The following is a 14,939-nucleotide window of genomic DNA, read 5'->3' on the forward strand; positions in this document are numbered from 1 at the left end:
TTACAAGAGGACTTGAGTGTAAGAGTAGAGATATATAAATTGGATCCTTATAAGATTGTGTCTGGAATATAATGTATCGTTCTGGTCTCCCAACTCAAGAAGGATGGGTATACATGGGGTAGAGGAAATATAACAAAGGTTCACCGGATTGATTTCTGGAGTTGTTTTCTGCGTAAGGAGAGGGTAAGAAGAATGATAAGCGATCCTATTGAAAAAAAATCCTGATGTTTGAAAGGATTGCACTAAACCGTGCCAGTGACCTGGTTCGAATCCAGCACTGTCTGTAAGGAGTTTGTATGTTCTCCCGTGACCTGCATGGGGTTTCCCCGGGTGTTCTGATTTCTTTTCCCCCAACCCTCCTAAAACATACAGGGTTGTTAAGTTAATTGGGTGGCAGAATTTTCAATGGCTGGGATTTAGTTACAAGATCTACCATGTTCTAAATCCTTGTAGTTCTCAACCTTTTTCTTTCCACTCACATCCCACTTTAAGTGATCCCTACGCCATCGGTGCTCTGTGATTAGTAAGGGATTGCTTAAGGTGGGATGTGAGTGGGAATCACCGCCCGAGACCCAACTGTTACTGAAATATTTTGCTTAAGAAAAATTGTCACTGGCCCATTTTCTTTGGCATCAATTAGGTCCGATTAAAACAGTGGTTTTCAACCTTTATCTTTCTACTCACATCCCACCTTAAGCGATCCCTTCACAGAGCATAGGGAATACTTAAAGTGGTACGTGCGTAGAAAGAAAAAGGTTGAGCACCACTGTTGAAAAAGATATTTTTAACATGAAATTCATGTTCCACTCACTTAAGGTGTGCAGAACCACCTTTTACCAAGGAAGCAAACATTCCACCTTTTGTTAAGTTATATATTCAACATGAGTTAAATACTTTTATTTAGATTTGACTGTGTATTAAATTTGGCACACTGCTTCTTCTTTCCAGTTGTTGGTCTTCTCTCGAGCATCCCGAGAGAAATTAGTTCAGGTGTCGGTGCAAATAATATTCATAGATTTGCACGAGGAAATTCGCAAGAGCCTTAAGTAGCAAATTGCTGCCAGACACCTGTACACTGATGCGTCTTCATTCCTAAACTACTGTCATCCAAGCCAGGTTGAGTTCTTACTCCCAGTATTGTCTGTGTGGAGTTTGTACTTTCTCCCCATGACTGCATCTGTTTCCCTTGAGTGACCTCGCTTCCTCCCACATCCAAAACACATACGGGCTGGCGGATTAAACTGCCTCTATAAATTGTCCCAGGTGTGCAGGCGAGTGATCAAACCTTGGAGGAGTTGATGGGAATGTGGGAAGAGTCGGCTACAGGGAAAAATTAATGGGAACAAAATTCCTGAGCCCCCGCCTGAACCTGATTGCCTCAAATACAGCACAGTAACAGGCCCTTCTGGCCTATGAGACCATGCCACCCAAATACACTGTCTTGAGCAATTAACCTATTAACCCCATACGTCTTTGGAGTGTGGGAGGGAACTGGAGCACCTGGAGAAAACCCACGCAGGGTGGAATGTACAAACTCCTTACAGACAGCACCAGATTGAAACCCGGGTCACTGGCACTGTAATAGCTAACCACCACTACTCTAATCGTGTATGGACATGCATAGTTATTCGGTATCCGTCTTTCACCAAAAGGAAAAATATATTCCCCACTCAACATTTATCTTACATATTTTAATAATACAGGTATTTTATCAGAATAATTAAAATGGCTTTGTTTTAATGGGATGAATTTGTTACTGGTATTTGGTGTACCTGTTAATATTAATATCAGCCAGTAGGTGGCAGAATTGGCACATCAGAGAACAGCTTGGAATCTGGTGTCCTTCCAATTCCAAGATCCAGAAGAGTATTGTGGGGATATATTTTGATGCTCCTGCTTCCCGTCTTACCTCCTGTGAGTCATTCAAGTGTCATCTGCTGTGGGAAGTATGAATGGGTACAGGAATACCTCCTTGCACCTGATTACCTAATCTCCATCTACCATCGTCTCGCTAATTTACTTCCGTCTCAAACTCACCGGTCGGTATCTAATTGGTCAGGGTGTCAAGGGACATGGGGGAAAAGGCCGAAATTTGGAAGTGGATGTGAGAACAGTTTAGGTCAGGGTGGAGTTGAAGAGCAGGCTCGATGGGCTGAATGGCCAACTCCTGTTCCTTTATCTTGCGATTTTGTGTGATGAACTAGAGCAGACTCGATGGGCCAACTGGCCTACTCCTGTTCCTTTATCTTGTGACTTTGTGTGATGAACTGACATCATTCATGTTCTCTACCCTGTTCTTCTATTATTGATGTTTACCCACTCCCACCACAAGGGGAAAGTGACTAATTGTTTTAAATATGTAATCTGTTGCTAATATTCTTTCCTTCTCCAAGACTCCTTTACTCCTTTTTCAAATATAATTTGCAGGTGATTTGCATTCACTTCCAGTCGCTCCATCACAGGGAGGATTGCAGACGCTTTGGAGAGGGTGTGGAGGAGATTTACCAGGAAGTTTCCCGGATTGGAGAACATGGCTTAGGAAGTAAGGTTAACGGAGCTGGCGCTTTTCTCTTTGAAGCGACCAAGGAGGGGAGGTGACTTAATTGAGATCTATAAGATTATGAGGGGCTTAGGTAGGCTCCTATCTCCTAGGGCAACAGAAGCAAATACCAGAGGACATCTATTTGAGGTGAATGGAGGAAAGTTTAGGAGAAATGTCAGAGGACCTTTCTTTTTAGACAGAGGGTGGCGGGTGCCTGGAATGCATTGGGGATGGTGGTGGAAGTTGGAACAATAGGGAGATTCAAAAGACTCTGGAATAAGCAGATGGATGTTTTAGAAGTTGAGCGATATGGGTGTGAGCCCAGGAAAATGAAATTGCAGTGGAGCAGACACAACCTCATGGGCTGAAGGGTCTGTTCTCTGCTGTAATGTTCTATTTTCTAAATCATTCTCTGTCGACTGCAATTCATTGGTTCTCAACTTTCTTGGCACTCACACACCACTTTAACTTATCCCTATGCCATCAGGGCTCTATGATTAGTAAGGGATTGCTTAAGGTGGGATGTGGGTGGGAAGGGAAGGCTGAGAATCACTGAGAATTACTGAAATATTTTGCTTGAGAAAAATTGCCATTGGACCCCTGAAACTGTGCACATGATGAGTCAATTAGGTACGATTGAAACAGTGGTTTTCAAACTTTTTCTTTCCATCGCCTTAAGCAATCCCTTACCACCTATGGCATGGGCAGTATGTGAGTGGAAAGGAAAAGATTGAGAACCCCTGAAGCATGGTGAATTGGCAATTCCATCCTTTCATTTTGCGTGGCCCCCAGTGCTCACAGGAATTAATTTTGTGGGAAGATGAAATAGGCACTCAATGAATCCTGTACTTCGTGAAATGTTAGGCTGAATTGCTGATTTAGAAAAATGGCTTAACATTTTAAAAAATGATTGGATGTCACCTCTGAGAAGCAAGAATTGACACTGTTTGTGAGCTCCATGCACATCCATTGACTATAATGGTGGAGTGGGGGAGTGATGCACTCAGAAGGCTGATGAGTTGAGGAGGAGTTGCAGACGTCCTATTGGAAGTAGTAGTGGAGGAGCGTTTGGGTATAGCGTCGACCTTTTTCCTTGGATAGATGATTCTAGGACTAGAAGAAAAAGGTTTAGGAGGGAACCGCAAGGATTGTTTTTTCCATTCAGAGGGTCTTCTTCCGGCCATCCATCCCATAGGATGATGCTGGTTCCTTTCAGTCAGTTTGTGAGACCTCACTCCTCAAAAAGGGACAGCGTGTACGTGAATGGATTTAGGCGAGTAGGGGGTTTGCATGGGTCCAGACCCACCCTTCTCGACATGCCCTCCCAGATCCAGTGGCATGGTGAGGTCCAAGACGGCTGAGGGAAGCTCTGTTGCAGTGAATGGCCAGACCAAGCTTCGATGCAAGTGACGCGTTTGCGAGACGGCCGTTGACCCTACAAGAGGGTTCGTCTTCCCTTTGACGGGTCTTGTTTTTCATCCTGCAGGGTGACCAGCCACCCTCTGCACCAGGCAAGCCTGGTGGGGGAGCTACTATAGTTGTCGACCACCCGTCCATGCGTCAGGTAGCACTGGGTTAGCGCTCAGACGAGTGACCTGACACTCAGAGTGTAGCCTGTGTCTGGGATGAGCTGCCAGAGTGAACTGTATAAGTGAGTGCGATAACAGCATTCAGAAGGCACTTGGACAGATTTGAGAGGCAGCCAAATGCAGACTAAGTGCAGGCAAATGGGATTAGCCCACAATACCATATGGGTCAGCATGGACTTGGGCTGAAGGACCATATTAACTCAACGATCTTAATTTTATTTATAAATGCAGAGTTTGGGATTGCAAGGAAGAGAAAGATCAATTAGTAGCAAACATAGATAGCGTGATACCAATGTTGTGGGGCCCATTCAGGAGGCTGAGGGCCATGGGGAAGAAACCATCTTTAAGTCTGTTGGTGTGTTGGCTTTTATACTCCAAAACCTTCGACCCGATCGGATGAAGAAGGGAGTGTGTCAGGAGGGGAGGGGGAGTGTACCTCAGTGTGTATAATTTTGTTTTAATCAGTGCTCATTTAATTTTGCTGGCCCAGATCATCCGCCTTATATAATGTAAAAAAACAGAATAGCAAAGCACTCTTAAAATCCACAGTGCAATTTCTGGTTTCCATATCAACCGCTAGGTGGCCAGATAATTGTGGAGGTTTTGGTTCACCTTACCCATTGCTCCGTGAGAGAGACAGTGGCCCGTGGCTGGATCAAATTCTTCATTCTCGTTCAAACAGACACAGAAGAAGGAGCCTTCGACATTTTCACAAAGAGCCGCTCCACAGACTCCATCCATCTTCTCACATTCATTAATGTCTGCGGCAGAAAATACCACAGTTTAGTTTCACATTTACTTCATTTTCCTTTAAGGATAAAGTTCCTTTTCCTTGATACGAATCGGGGTGGCCACATTTTTTTGGCAGGGAGCCACATCATACAGAACAATGTAAGGATTCCACAGGCCAAACAAATATGAAGCCTGCATTTTCAACCAGTTACACTGCAAGAAGAATGGTGTGTTTAGACCAGAAAACCCCGGTGCTATCGAAAATTCATTTTCTATCAAAATAACTAAGCCACACTTCTGAACAGTTTACCTGTTGACATTCCAGAAGTTCACTGATGTGCTCACATATTAGGGGTAGAGCACAGGATTCTGTTGACACCAGAGGTTAAATGAGAGAACACACAAATGCTGGAGAAACTCAGAACAGGGCCTTTATGTAGCAAAGGTGAAGGTACATCAATGACAACGTTTTGGGCTGGAGCCCTTCATCAAGGTGTGGGGGAACGTGAGAGATGTCCGAACAAAAGGAAGGGGGGGGGGTTTGGTGAGGGTGGGAGATGATAGGTGGAGAGGTGGTGGGGGTGGGTGGGAAACACTGCAGGAAGGGGGGGAGGAGTCTAGGCTAGAGAGAGAAAGGAGGTAGGAACTGGAATAACTAGTTAAGAGGGGGGAAAAGGGAAGCTGATTAGTGGAATGGAGTGAACTCAATGTTCATGCCGTGGAGTTGGAGGGTGCCCAGATGAAAAATGAGGTGTTGTTCCTTCAAGCTGCAGGTGGTCTGGGTGGGGTGGTGTGAAAGACCATGGATAGACATGTGAACTTGAGAGTGTGGCTCAGAATTGGCTATGGGGAGGTCACTTTTGTTGCAGTTGGAGAGGAGGTGCTGGGCAAAGTGATCTCCTAATTTGCGACCAGTCTCTCCGATGTAGAGAAGGCCACAGAGGGTGCACCGGATGCAGTAAATGAGTTCTTTGGAGGTACAGGTATAAAGTGTTGCTTCACCTGAAAGGTCTATTTGTGACCTCGGACCGTGGTGAGGGAGGATGGCATGAGCATTGAGTTCACTGCATTCTACTAATCAGTTTGCTTTTACCCCTTCCCCCCCCATAACTAGTTATTCCAGTCCTACTTTCTTTCTCTCTCCACCTAGCCTAGACTCCTCCCCCCACCTTTCCTGCGGTCCTCCCCCCCTCCCCTCCACCTATCATCTCCCACCCTCACCACCACCACCCCTTCCTCCTTTCGTTTGGACATCTCTCGTGTTCCCCCACACCTTGTGTGGTGACACACCACTAGCCTACTGCAGGGGGGTGATCTCTGCACCTGCAGGAAGATCACCTAAGGATAGACCACACCTAAATGGCTGTCAGTCAGCCGACCTGAATAGACCAAACTCCTCCCAGCCTGCTGTCAATCAACTGCCCGGGATATAATCCTGAGCTGGCCCCTCCAGAGCCAGTCACTTGGGAGTCACCAGTACAGCTAATACTGTAGCAGAGACTTTTAACTGAACAAAGCCTGTTGTGCAATCTTTCTCGAGTTTTGTGTCTGCTCACTGCTGCAGCGGAGCATCACACCTTAATGAAGGGCTCAAGCCTGAAACATTGGTGATGTATCTTTACCTTTGCTACATAAAGGCACTGTTTGACCTGCTGAGTTTCTCAAGCATTTGTGTGTTCTTTCTGCTCACATATTAGTAGGCATTTCTGTATCTTCTGTTCCTAAATTTAATTTAAATGAATTCCATTAAACTCTTTAAAACTCTCATTGAAAAAGCAGTGCAAAATGAAAAGCTGGGTGCAAAATGTGAACAGATCAAGGCAGGGACAAGGCCCTCTTCAATATTCTTCCACATCTCTCAGTGAATACAGTTCCTGGCCCAAGTGTCCACCTGAATGATTATGATGCAACGTGTAAATCTGTAGATAGGCTATAAAGTTAACAGATTCCTTGCAGATCAAACAGATGCACTTCCCCTTGACTTCTGTGAAAAAGTATTCATTTTCCCACCGTGTATGAAATTTTTGTAAACTCCCTTGCCATTTTCCGTCTTTTTGGTTCTGCCATGTTTAATCAACTGAGCTAATCATTTTTTTAAACTGAGGTAAGTATTATTTTTTAACTGAGTTAAACCTTTTCATCAATGAGTAACATTTCAACCGTCCGTCTAGTAGTTGTTCAAAATGGCAGTGACATTTAGTGTTGAAACTAAGAAGTACAATGAATGTACAGTGGAATTTAGGGGGCGTGGCAAGATGGCGTAGGGAGCGGACATGCATTCCCGGTCTCCCCCAGGCAGTTATATAAATACCCGTTTTAAGAATATTTCTTTTCTGTTAAAAGTCTTTGTTTTGTTTATCAATTGTTTTTAGTTTAAAATGGCAACAAAGATTAAGGAAAATAGAGTTCAAATACAGAACAAAACTACACTCTCCGACTATGGAAGAAACTCAGCCTACTTGCCCAGACAGAACCACGGAGTCAAGGCTGGAATTTTCTTAAGAACGGAGCTCATTAATTGGACTGTCGGATAAGCTGGCCTTGGACACCCCTCTGAAAGATGGTGATGAATATTGATTTGAAATGTTTTATGAAGATAAATTGCAGTAATTGGCATTGGTTGCCCATGTGTTTTAAAAATCCAGATAACATTAAAGTTTATTAGTGATTTTTTTTGGATGGAATATCGGAAGGATGAATTTATTATCTATAAATACAGAACAAAATTATATTCTTTGACTTTGGAAGAAATTTGACCTATTTGCCCAGACAGAGCCGGAGTTGGTGCTGGAACTTTCTCAAGAACAGAACTTACTAAAGTTGATTTCGGACTCCTTTTTGAAAGATGGCGACGAATGTTGATTTGAAATATTTGAAATATTTTCTGAAGATAAACATATATATGGAACTCCTTGACCTGCAATAAGGTTTATCAGTGATTTTTTTTTGGATGGAATATTGGAAGAGTGAATTTATTATCTGTGAGTATGCATACATTGCAAACAGATTTTAATAGTTTTGAAAAGGTTTTTTTTAAACTAAACAACAAGATCAGTTTAATATTGAGAAAATTGGAAAAAACGGAAACTTTATTATTAAATTTGTAAATTCAGTAGAAAGAAACTATGAACAAGATTGATGATTTATAAAATTAAAGTCAAAGGAGCAATGTCCAAGAAGAGTTAAAAATTTTGAATAAGTTTTTCTTGAAAATAAACAATAATTTCAACTTAACATTGAGAAGATTGACAAAGTGGAAAATTTGGTATTAAATTGGGAAACACAGAAGAAAGAACTTATGAATAACATTGATGCTTTAGAAGATCAGACCGAAGGAATTATGTTCAAGAAAATTTTAAAAGATTTGAAAAAAACTTTTTTTGAAAGTAAGCTACAAATTCAACTTGAGACTGAGAAGAATGGAAGATTCGGTGTTGAACTGGGATGTTCAGAGGTGTTTTAATTCAGTGGATGAAATTCAGGAAGACTTGAAAAAAAATTTAAAAAAAAACTTTTATTGATTGTAAACAATGTTTAACTCAGTGTTGGGAGGGTGGAAAGGGTGTAAAATTTAATATCAAGTTTGGATTTTCAAAAAAAAGAGTTTATGAATAAGATTGGTTAAATTAATGGACCGGGGTTTTATGGATATAAGAAATGATGATTTTTCGGTTTATACGTGTATTTTGTCTGCCTGGGGGGGAGGGGGAGGGGGTGGTACTCCTGCTCCCGAAAGTCATATGCCACTTGTGGTTTATACCACACCCATTTGGTGGTTTCCTAAGGGGTTAGGGGAGGTGGGGGGGGGGGGGGTGAAAATTTGAAAATTATTTAGTATCTATTATGTAATATTATACTAAGTCAATTTGAAATGAATCTATGGAGATACTATAAATAAATTTCGAAAAAAAAGAATGTACAGTGGAATTTATTGTTAGGGACTATGTTCTAATGGGCCATCTACAAATTTGCCGATGATACCATGGTAGTGGGTTGTGTAAAGGAAGGGGATTAGTTAGTATACAGGAGGGAGATTGAAAACTTGGCTGAATTGTGCACCAACAACAGCCTTGCACACAATGTCACCAAAACCAGAGAGCTAATTATTGAGTTCAGGAAGGGAAAAGCAGAGGTGGACGATCCAGTGATCAGTGGGAGATCAGAGGTGAAAAGACAAATTTAAGTTCTTGGGAGTCACTATCTCATGAGATCTTTCCTGGATTCAACACACTTATGGCATCATGAAGAAAGCACGTCAGCAGCTCTACTTCCCCAGGAGTTTGCAGAGGTTTGGTATGACACCAGAAACCCTGGCAAATTTCTACAGATATGTAGTGGAAAGTGTGCTGACTGGCTGCATCACGGTGTTGCATGGAAACACCAATGCCCTTGAGTGTAAAGCCCTCCAAAAGGTAGTGGACACAGCCCAGGACATCACAGGTAAAACCCTCCCACTATAGAGAACATCTACAGGGAACGCTGCCATCAGAGAGCAGCAGCAATCATCAAGGATCCACACCACCCAGCACATGGTCTGTTCTCGCTGCCATCAGGAAAGGGGTAAAGGTGCCACAAGACTCACATCACCAGGTTCAGGAACAGCTGCTACTCCTCCACCATCAGACTCTTCAACAACAAACTCAATCAGGGACTCATTTAAGGACTTTTACCTGTGCACTTTATCTGCTTACATTTCTTTATTTGTTTACATGTTTGTGATGCATACAGTTTTTTTTGTACAACCAATTGATGGTAATTCGGCCTCAACCTCAGTAAAACAGAATCTCAGGGTTGCATGTGTGGTTATGCATGTACACTGACAATAATTAAATCTGAAATCTAAAATCATGTTTCATTTTATTTTTAAAATTCACCCCGGGCCACTTAAAAGAGGGGCAACAGGCCTCAGTTGTCCTGGGGGCCATAGTTTAGACATCCAAGGAATAAATCATCCACCGGGATCACCAAACAGGATAAAATCTATACCTCTTTCAAGCTCTTTGGGCTAACAACGCTAGGATCCGAAATAATCCCTTCAATCCATGCAGTACTGGAGAAATTCAGCAGGTTGCATAGCATCAATTAATCTATTCCTTTTCATAACCATTCATTACCTCAAATCATTTCTCAAAATTACATCCGTAACAACTCCTAAGAGGGGCAAGACTTGCTCTGAGGCAGGGGTGGCCAACCTTTTAATTTTTAATTTAGACATGCAGTACGGTAGCAGGCCATTTCGGCCCACGAGTCAGTGCCGCCCAATTAAGCTACACCCCCCTATACATATTTGTAAGCCAAAATGGCCTGTTACCCTACTGTACATCTAAATCAAAAATGAAAAGGTTGCCACCCCCACGGCGCTAAGGGAGGTGGGGAAGTTGCATATCTGATCAGGTGGTGGAGGCTGGTACAATAGGAACATTCAAAAGACTCTTGGGCAGGCACGTGGATGTAAAAAAAATGGAGAGTTTGAGCTTTGAGATTGGAGACAGCTGTGGAGGCCTGATCAATGGGGGAGATTGACAGGCATACGGGAAAAAGGCCAGAATTTGGAACTAGATGGAGAACAGTTTTAGCTCAGGGTGGATTTGTGGAGTCAATGGGCCAAATGGCCTACTTCTGTTCCTTTATCTCGTGTTCTTGTGAGGTGATTAGATTGATGGGTAGAAGGGATATATAGGCTGGCACAACATTGTGGGCTACACAGCTTTATATTCTATGGGAAAGTCTAAGCAAGTGTGTTCAATAACCTCAAAATCTCCTCCACCATATTCAAATAACAGTGCTGAATATGGTTGCATTCAAAGTTCAAACCAATATTTTCCATGTCCATTAGAAGGTCTATGTTATTCTCAGGTCTGGAATGAAATTTAAAAAAAACACAGGGTACCCTTCTGGTCCACAGCCCCAAATATACCAATTAACTGACAAACCCTCCATGTCTTTAAAACATGGGAGGAATCTGGAGCACCCGGAGGAAATGCACGAAGACACAAATCCTTACAGACAGTGGCAGATTTGAACCCAGATCACTAGCGAGGTAATAATGTTGAGTTTTAGGTTTCCGTAGGCTAGCATAAGCTGAAGGGCCTGTACTGCGCTGTAATGTTCTATGTTGAATGGACAACCTGAGGGGGTCATCAAGTCAGGTTACTTGAACACAATGCAGGAATAAGAAAGGTGCAATCACTATGGCGGGATTACCTACACCATGGTGGGGTTACGTACACCATGGGCTGGTACACCATGTACACCATGGCGGGATTACGTACACCATGGGCTGGAAAGGTGCAATCACCATGGCAGGATTACGTACACCACGGGCTGGAAAGGTGCAATCACCATGGTGGGGGTTACGTAAACCATGGGCTGGTACACCATGTACACCATGGTGGGATTATATACACCACGGGCTGGTACATCATGGTAGGGTTACGTACACCATGGGCTGGTACACCATGGTGGGATTATGAACACCATGGGCTGGTACACCATGTACACCATGGCAGGATCTGGAGCAACAGATAAGCAGGCAGATCGCACGCAGGTGTAAAGTCAATAGGGTCATTGTAGTGGAGAGAAAACCACCAAAGAGGCTCAACGGATCAAGCAGGATCTGTGAGAGAAAAAGAAATGTCGACGATCCAGGTCGGTCCCTTCGTTGGGACGTCTTCTCCCACTGATGCTGCTCAGTCCATCGAGTTACCCCAGCTGGTGCTTTGCTCCAGATTCTCAGTTTCTATGGCCTCTCCTGAGACTCTGGATAATTATTACAGAGGGTGATTTTTATCTTCCCCATCACTGACTGTGCCTCACTTTGTGCTAGGGGCTCAGGAGGGGCAAAATTTCTTGAAAGCTATAGGTGCAATGATAGAGATCATGGTGGCAATGGACTTGGCTGCCAGCAGGGGGCTGACACACAGTACGCAAGAGCTGCAAGGGAGGCTTGCAGCTTCATGGCCTGCTTCATGGTGCTGTTTACAACAACTTTAAAGTAAAGAACATTTCCCTTCATCCATGCGTTGTCTAAGAACTCACACATACGAATACAAGATGAAACAATAGGTGACCCTGCATGACGGGGAGGCAAGGCTTTGCCTTCGTAGAAAATGGCCTGTATCACAAGTATTAGGAGGGACAAACCAAGAAAGGACATACACAGTGAATAGAAGGGCACTGAGGAGTGCGGTAGAAGAGAGGGACCTGGGAATACAGATACATAATTCCCTGAAAGTGGCAACACAGATGAATAGGGTTGTAAAGAGAGCTTTTGGCATATTGGCCTTTATAAATGAAAGTCTTGAGTACAGGAGTTGGGATGTTATGTTAAAGTTGTAAAGGACATTGGTGAGGCCAAGTATGCAGTATTGTTTGCAGTTTTGGTCACCTAACTAAAGGAAAGATATAAATAAGACAGAAAGAGTGCAGAGAAGATTTACTAGGATGTTGCCTGGACTTCAGGAACTGTATTACAGGGAATGGTTAGGATTTTATTCCCTGGAGCATAGAAGAATGAGGGGAGATTTGATAGAGGTATTTAAAATTATGAGGGGGATAGACAGAGTTAATGTAGATAGGGCAGTGGTTCTCAACCTTTTTCTTTCCACTCACATCCCACTTTAAGCAATCCCTACAACATCGGTGCTCTGTGATTAGTAACGGATTGCTTAAGGTGGGATGTGAGTGGGAAGGGAAGGTTGAGAATCCCTGCTCTAGACCCAATTGTTACTGAAATATTTTGCTTGAGAAAAGTTGTCATTAGCCCATTTCGTAACAAGTCAATTAGGTACGACTAAAACAGTGGTTCAAACTTTTTCTTTCCATCCACATATCACCTTAAGCAATTCCTTACTAATCACGGAGCACTTATGGTATAGGGAATACTTTAAGTGGTATGTGAGTGGAAAGTAAAAGGTTTTGAACCACTGAGATAGAGCTTTTTTCCATTGAGGGTGGGTGAGACACAAACCAGAGGACATGGGTTTAGAATGAAAGGGGAAAAGTTTAAGGGGAGCATGAGGTAGGACCTCTTCACACAGAGATTGGTGGGAGTGTGGAACAAGCTGCCAGCTAAGGTGCTGAATGCGGGCTCAATTTTAACATTTACCAGGAATTTGGACAGGTAGGTGGATGGGAGAGGTATGGAGGGTGATGGACTGGGTGCGGGTCAGTGGGACTAGGCAAAAAAAATGGTTCAGCACAGAATAGAAGGGCCGAAGAGGTCTGTTTTTTGCTGTGATATTCTATGGTTCTATGATCTTTAACACGAAGCTAAATCATCTGTACATACATCAAGTTGGAAAATAAAAGGAAAATCTTCATTTATTTACTTTTTAACCACACATAAGAATGAATTTTACTGCATTTTGCAGACATTTTGGTGTGGTTTGGGAATTCTGAGGAGTGGTAAAGCAGGGTTCACCTATGCGAAACAGACCCAGGGAAAAACTTACTGGGATTAAACAAGTGAATCTGCAGATGCTGGGGTCAAGTACAATACACCAACGTGCTCATCAGGTCTCGCAGCGTCCATAGGAAGTAAAGTGCAGCATCGTTCTGGGCTTGAGCCCTTTGTCAGGCATTGAAAGGCCCAAGGGCCCGTTTCTGCATTGGAATGTTCTATAGTTAACCTCACAATAAATGAGGAAAATGTCATATTCTTACCAATGTCCAATCTAATGCAGCAAAACAAAGAACAATAGCAAAACTTCAACGACTAATATATGATTTGAAGTGGCCAAGAGAAAATGTAATAAATTCAAGACAAAGAGAATTGAACACTCATTGACTTGAACCAAGAAACAAATCAATATAAGGCTGTCTGGTGATTCAGACAGTTTACCATCATCTCGTGCTGACTGCTGAGATAAAAGAAACTCAGCATAATCTTCCATACATTGCTTTTAACAACAATTTTCCATCGGTAATTGATTGATTGCTTAAGACCTGAGAATTAGCACCCAGACAACGTACATGATGCTACGTCATTTTGAAGTAGCCCTTTTCCCTTCAGAGACTTCTTCGCAGATGTTCCCTGATGTGTCAGGCAGCTGGTGAGCTTTAGAATAGAGCCAGAACGCGGCAATTTAAAAAGGGGGATTATTTTAATGAACTTCAGTATCATTATGTTTATGATCTTTTGGCAGGAGTAGTTTAAAAACTTTAACTGGTCATAAACCATGAACAAACTTCTGTCAAGAGTTTGGTTCATAACGATCAAAATAACAGATATTTTAATTAAGGATATTATTCCAACTCATTCTTGATTTGAGTTACATTTCTCGTTATTCATCTTGCCTCCTTAAATATCACAAAAATTAAAATCTTTAACCAAAACTATTTTGGATAGCTGGCAGGGGATTTCAGGTCACTCACCAGGACAATAGATTGAGATGATCTCACGCATGTTGAATGTAAAACTCTTATGGGCGAGTTAACAGCTGAACACTGTGAATGCATAACTTGCAGCGATCTGCAAAAGACCTATTCCCGAGGACTGAACAACTGGAAAAGATGGATGAAGACGAACAAACCAAAGGCCTGACACTTTGGTCAAAGGCTGCCCATCATCAGAAGGACTCAGTTGAAAGACTGGCCATGTACAGTAAAACTCCTGGGAACCGGTACCTATGAGGATTCGTAGATGCTGGATAAGGGGATTTGCCAGATGCTTGAGATTGCGTGTTGAGTGAATTGGCAAACTTACCACTAGAGGGCGCCAATTTTGAACATCCCTTTTTTACCTACTTATTTTCCGCAATTATTTTGCTGTTTATTGTTACATTTTATGATGATTTTACAAGTTAGTGTCAGAGAGTTTTGAACGTCGAGGGCCACAGGTTGTCTTCCCAAGCTATTCCCGTTTGCCTTAAAACACAGTAACACGGTAACAGGTGCTTCCGTCCCTCGAACCCAAATACACCAATTGACCTGCAAACCTTGCATGTTTTTGGAGGGTGGGAGGAAACCGGAGCACCTGGAGAAAACCCAGGCAGGTCATGGGGCGGGGGAGGTGGGGAGGTGTGGGGGCAAACAGACCTGGGCTGCTGGCGACGGAACAGCATCGAGCTCACTGC

At 42.9% G+C, this 14,939-nt stretch overlaps 1 protein-coding gene across 1 annotated transcript in view; it reads right to left on the reverse strand.

Annotated features, from left to right (window-relative positions):
- LOC138753279 (latent-transforming growth factor beta-binding protein 2-like) overlaps nucleotides 1–14,939 on the reverse strand; it is a 266,073-nt gene that overhangs the window by 26,441 nt on the left and 224,693 nt on the right. Inside the window, exon 27 of the mRNA XM_069916102.1 lies at nucleotides 4,749–4,892. Within this exon, the coding sequence (XP_069772203.1) occupies nucleotides 4,749–4,892 (144 nt within the window). The remainder of the gene's footprint in view (nucleotides 1–4,748; nucleotides 4,893–14,939) is intronic.

This window comes from Narcine bancroftii, chromosome 2, assembly GCF_036971445.1.
Source record: "Narcine bancroftii isolate sNarBan1 chromosome 2, sNarBan1.hap1, whole genome shotgun sequence".
In the NCBI taxonomy this organism is placed as follows: Eukaryota; Metazoa; Chordata; class Chondrichthyes; order Torpediniformes; family Narcinidae; genus Narcine; species Narcine bancroftii.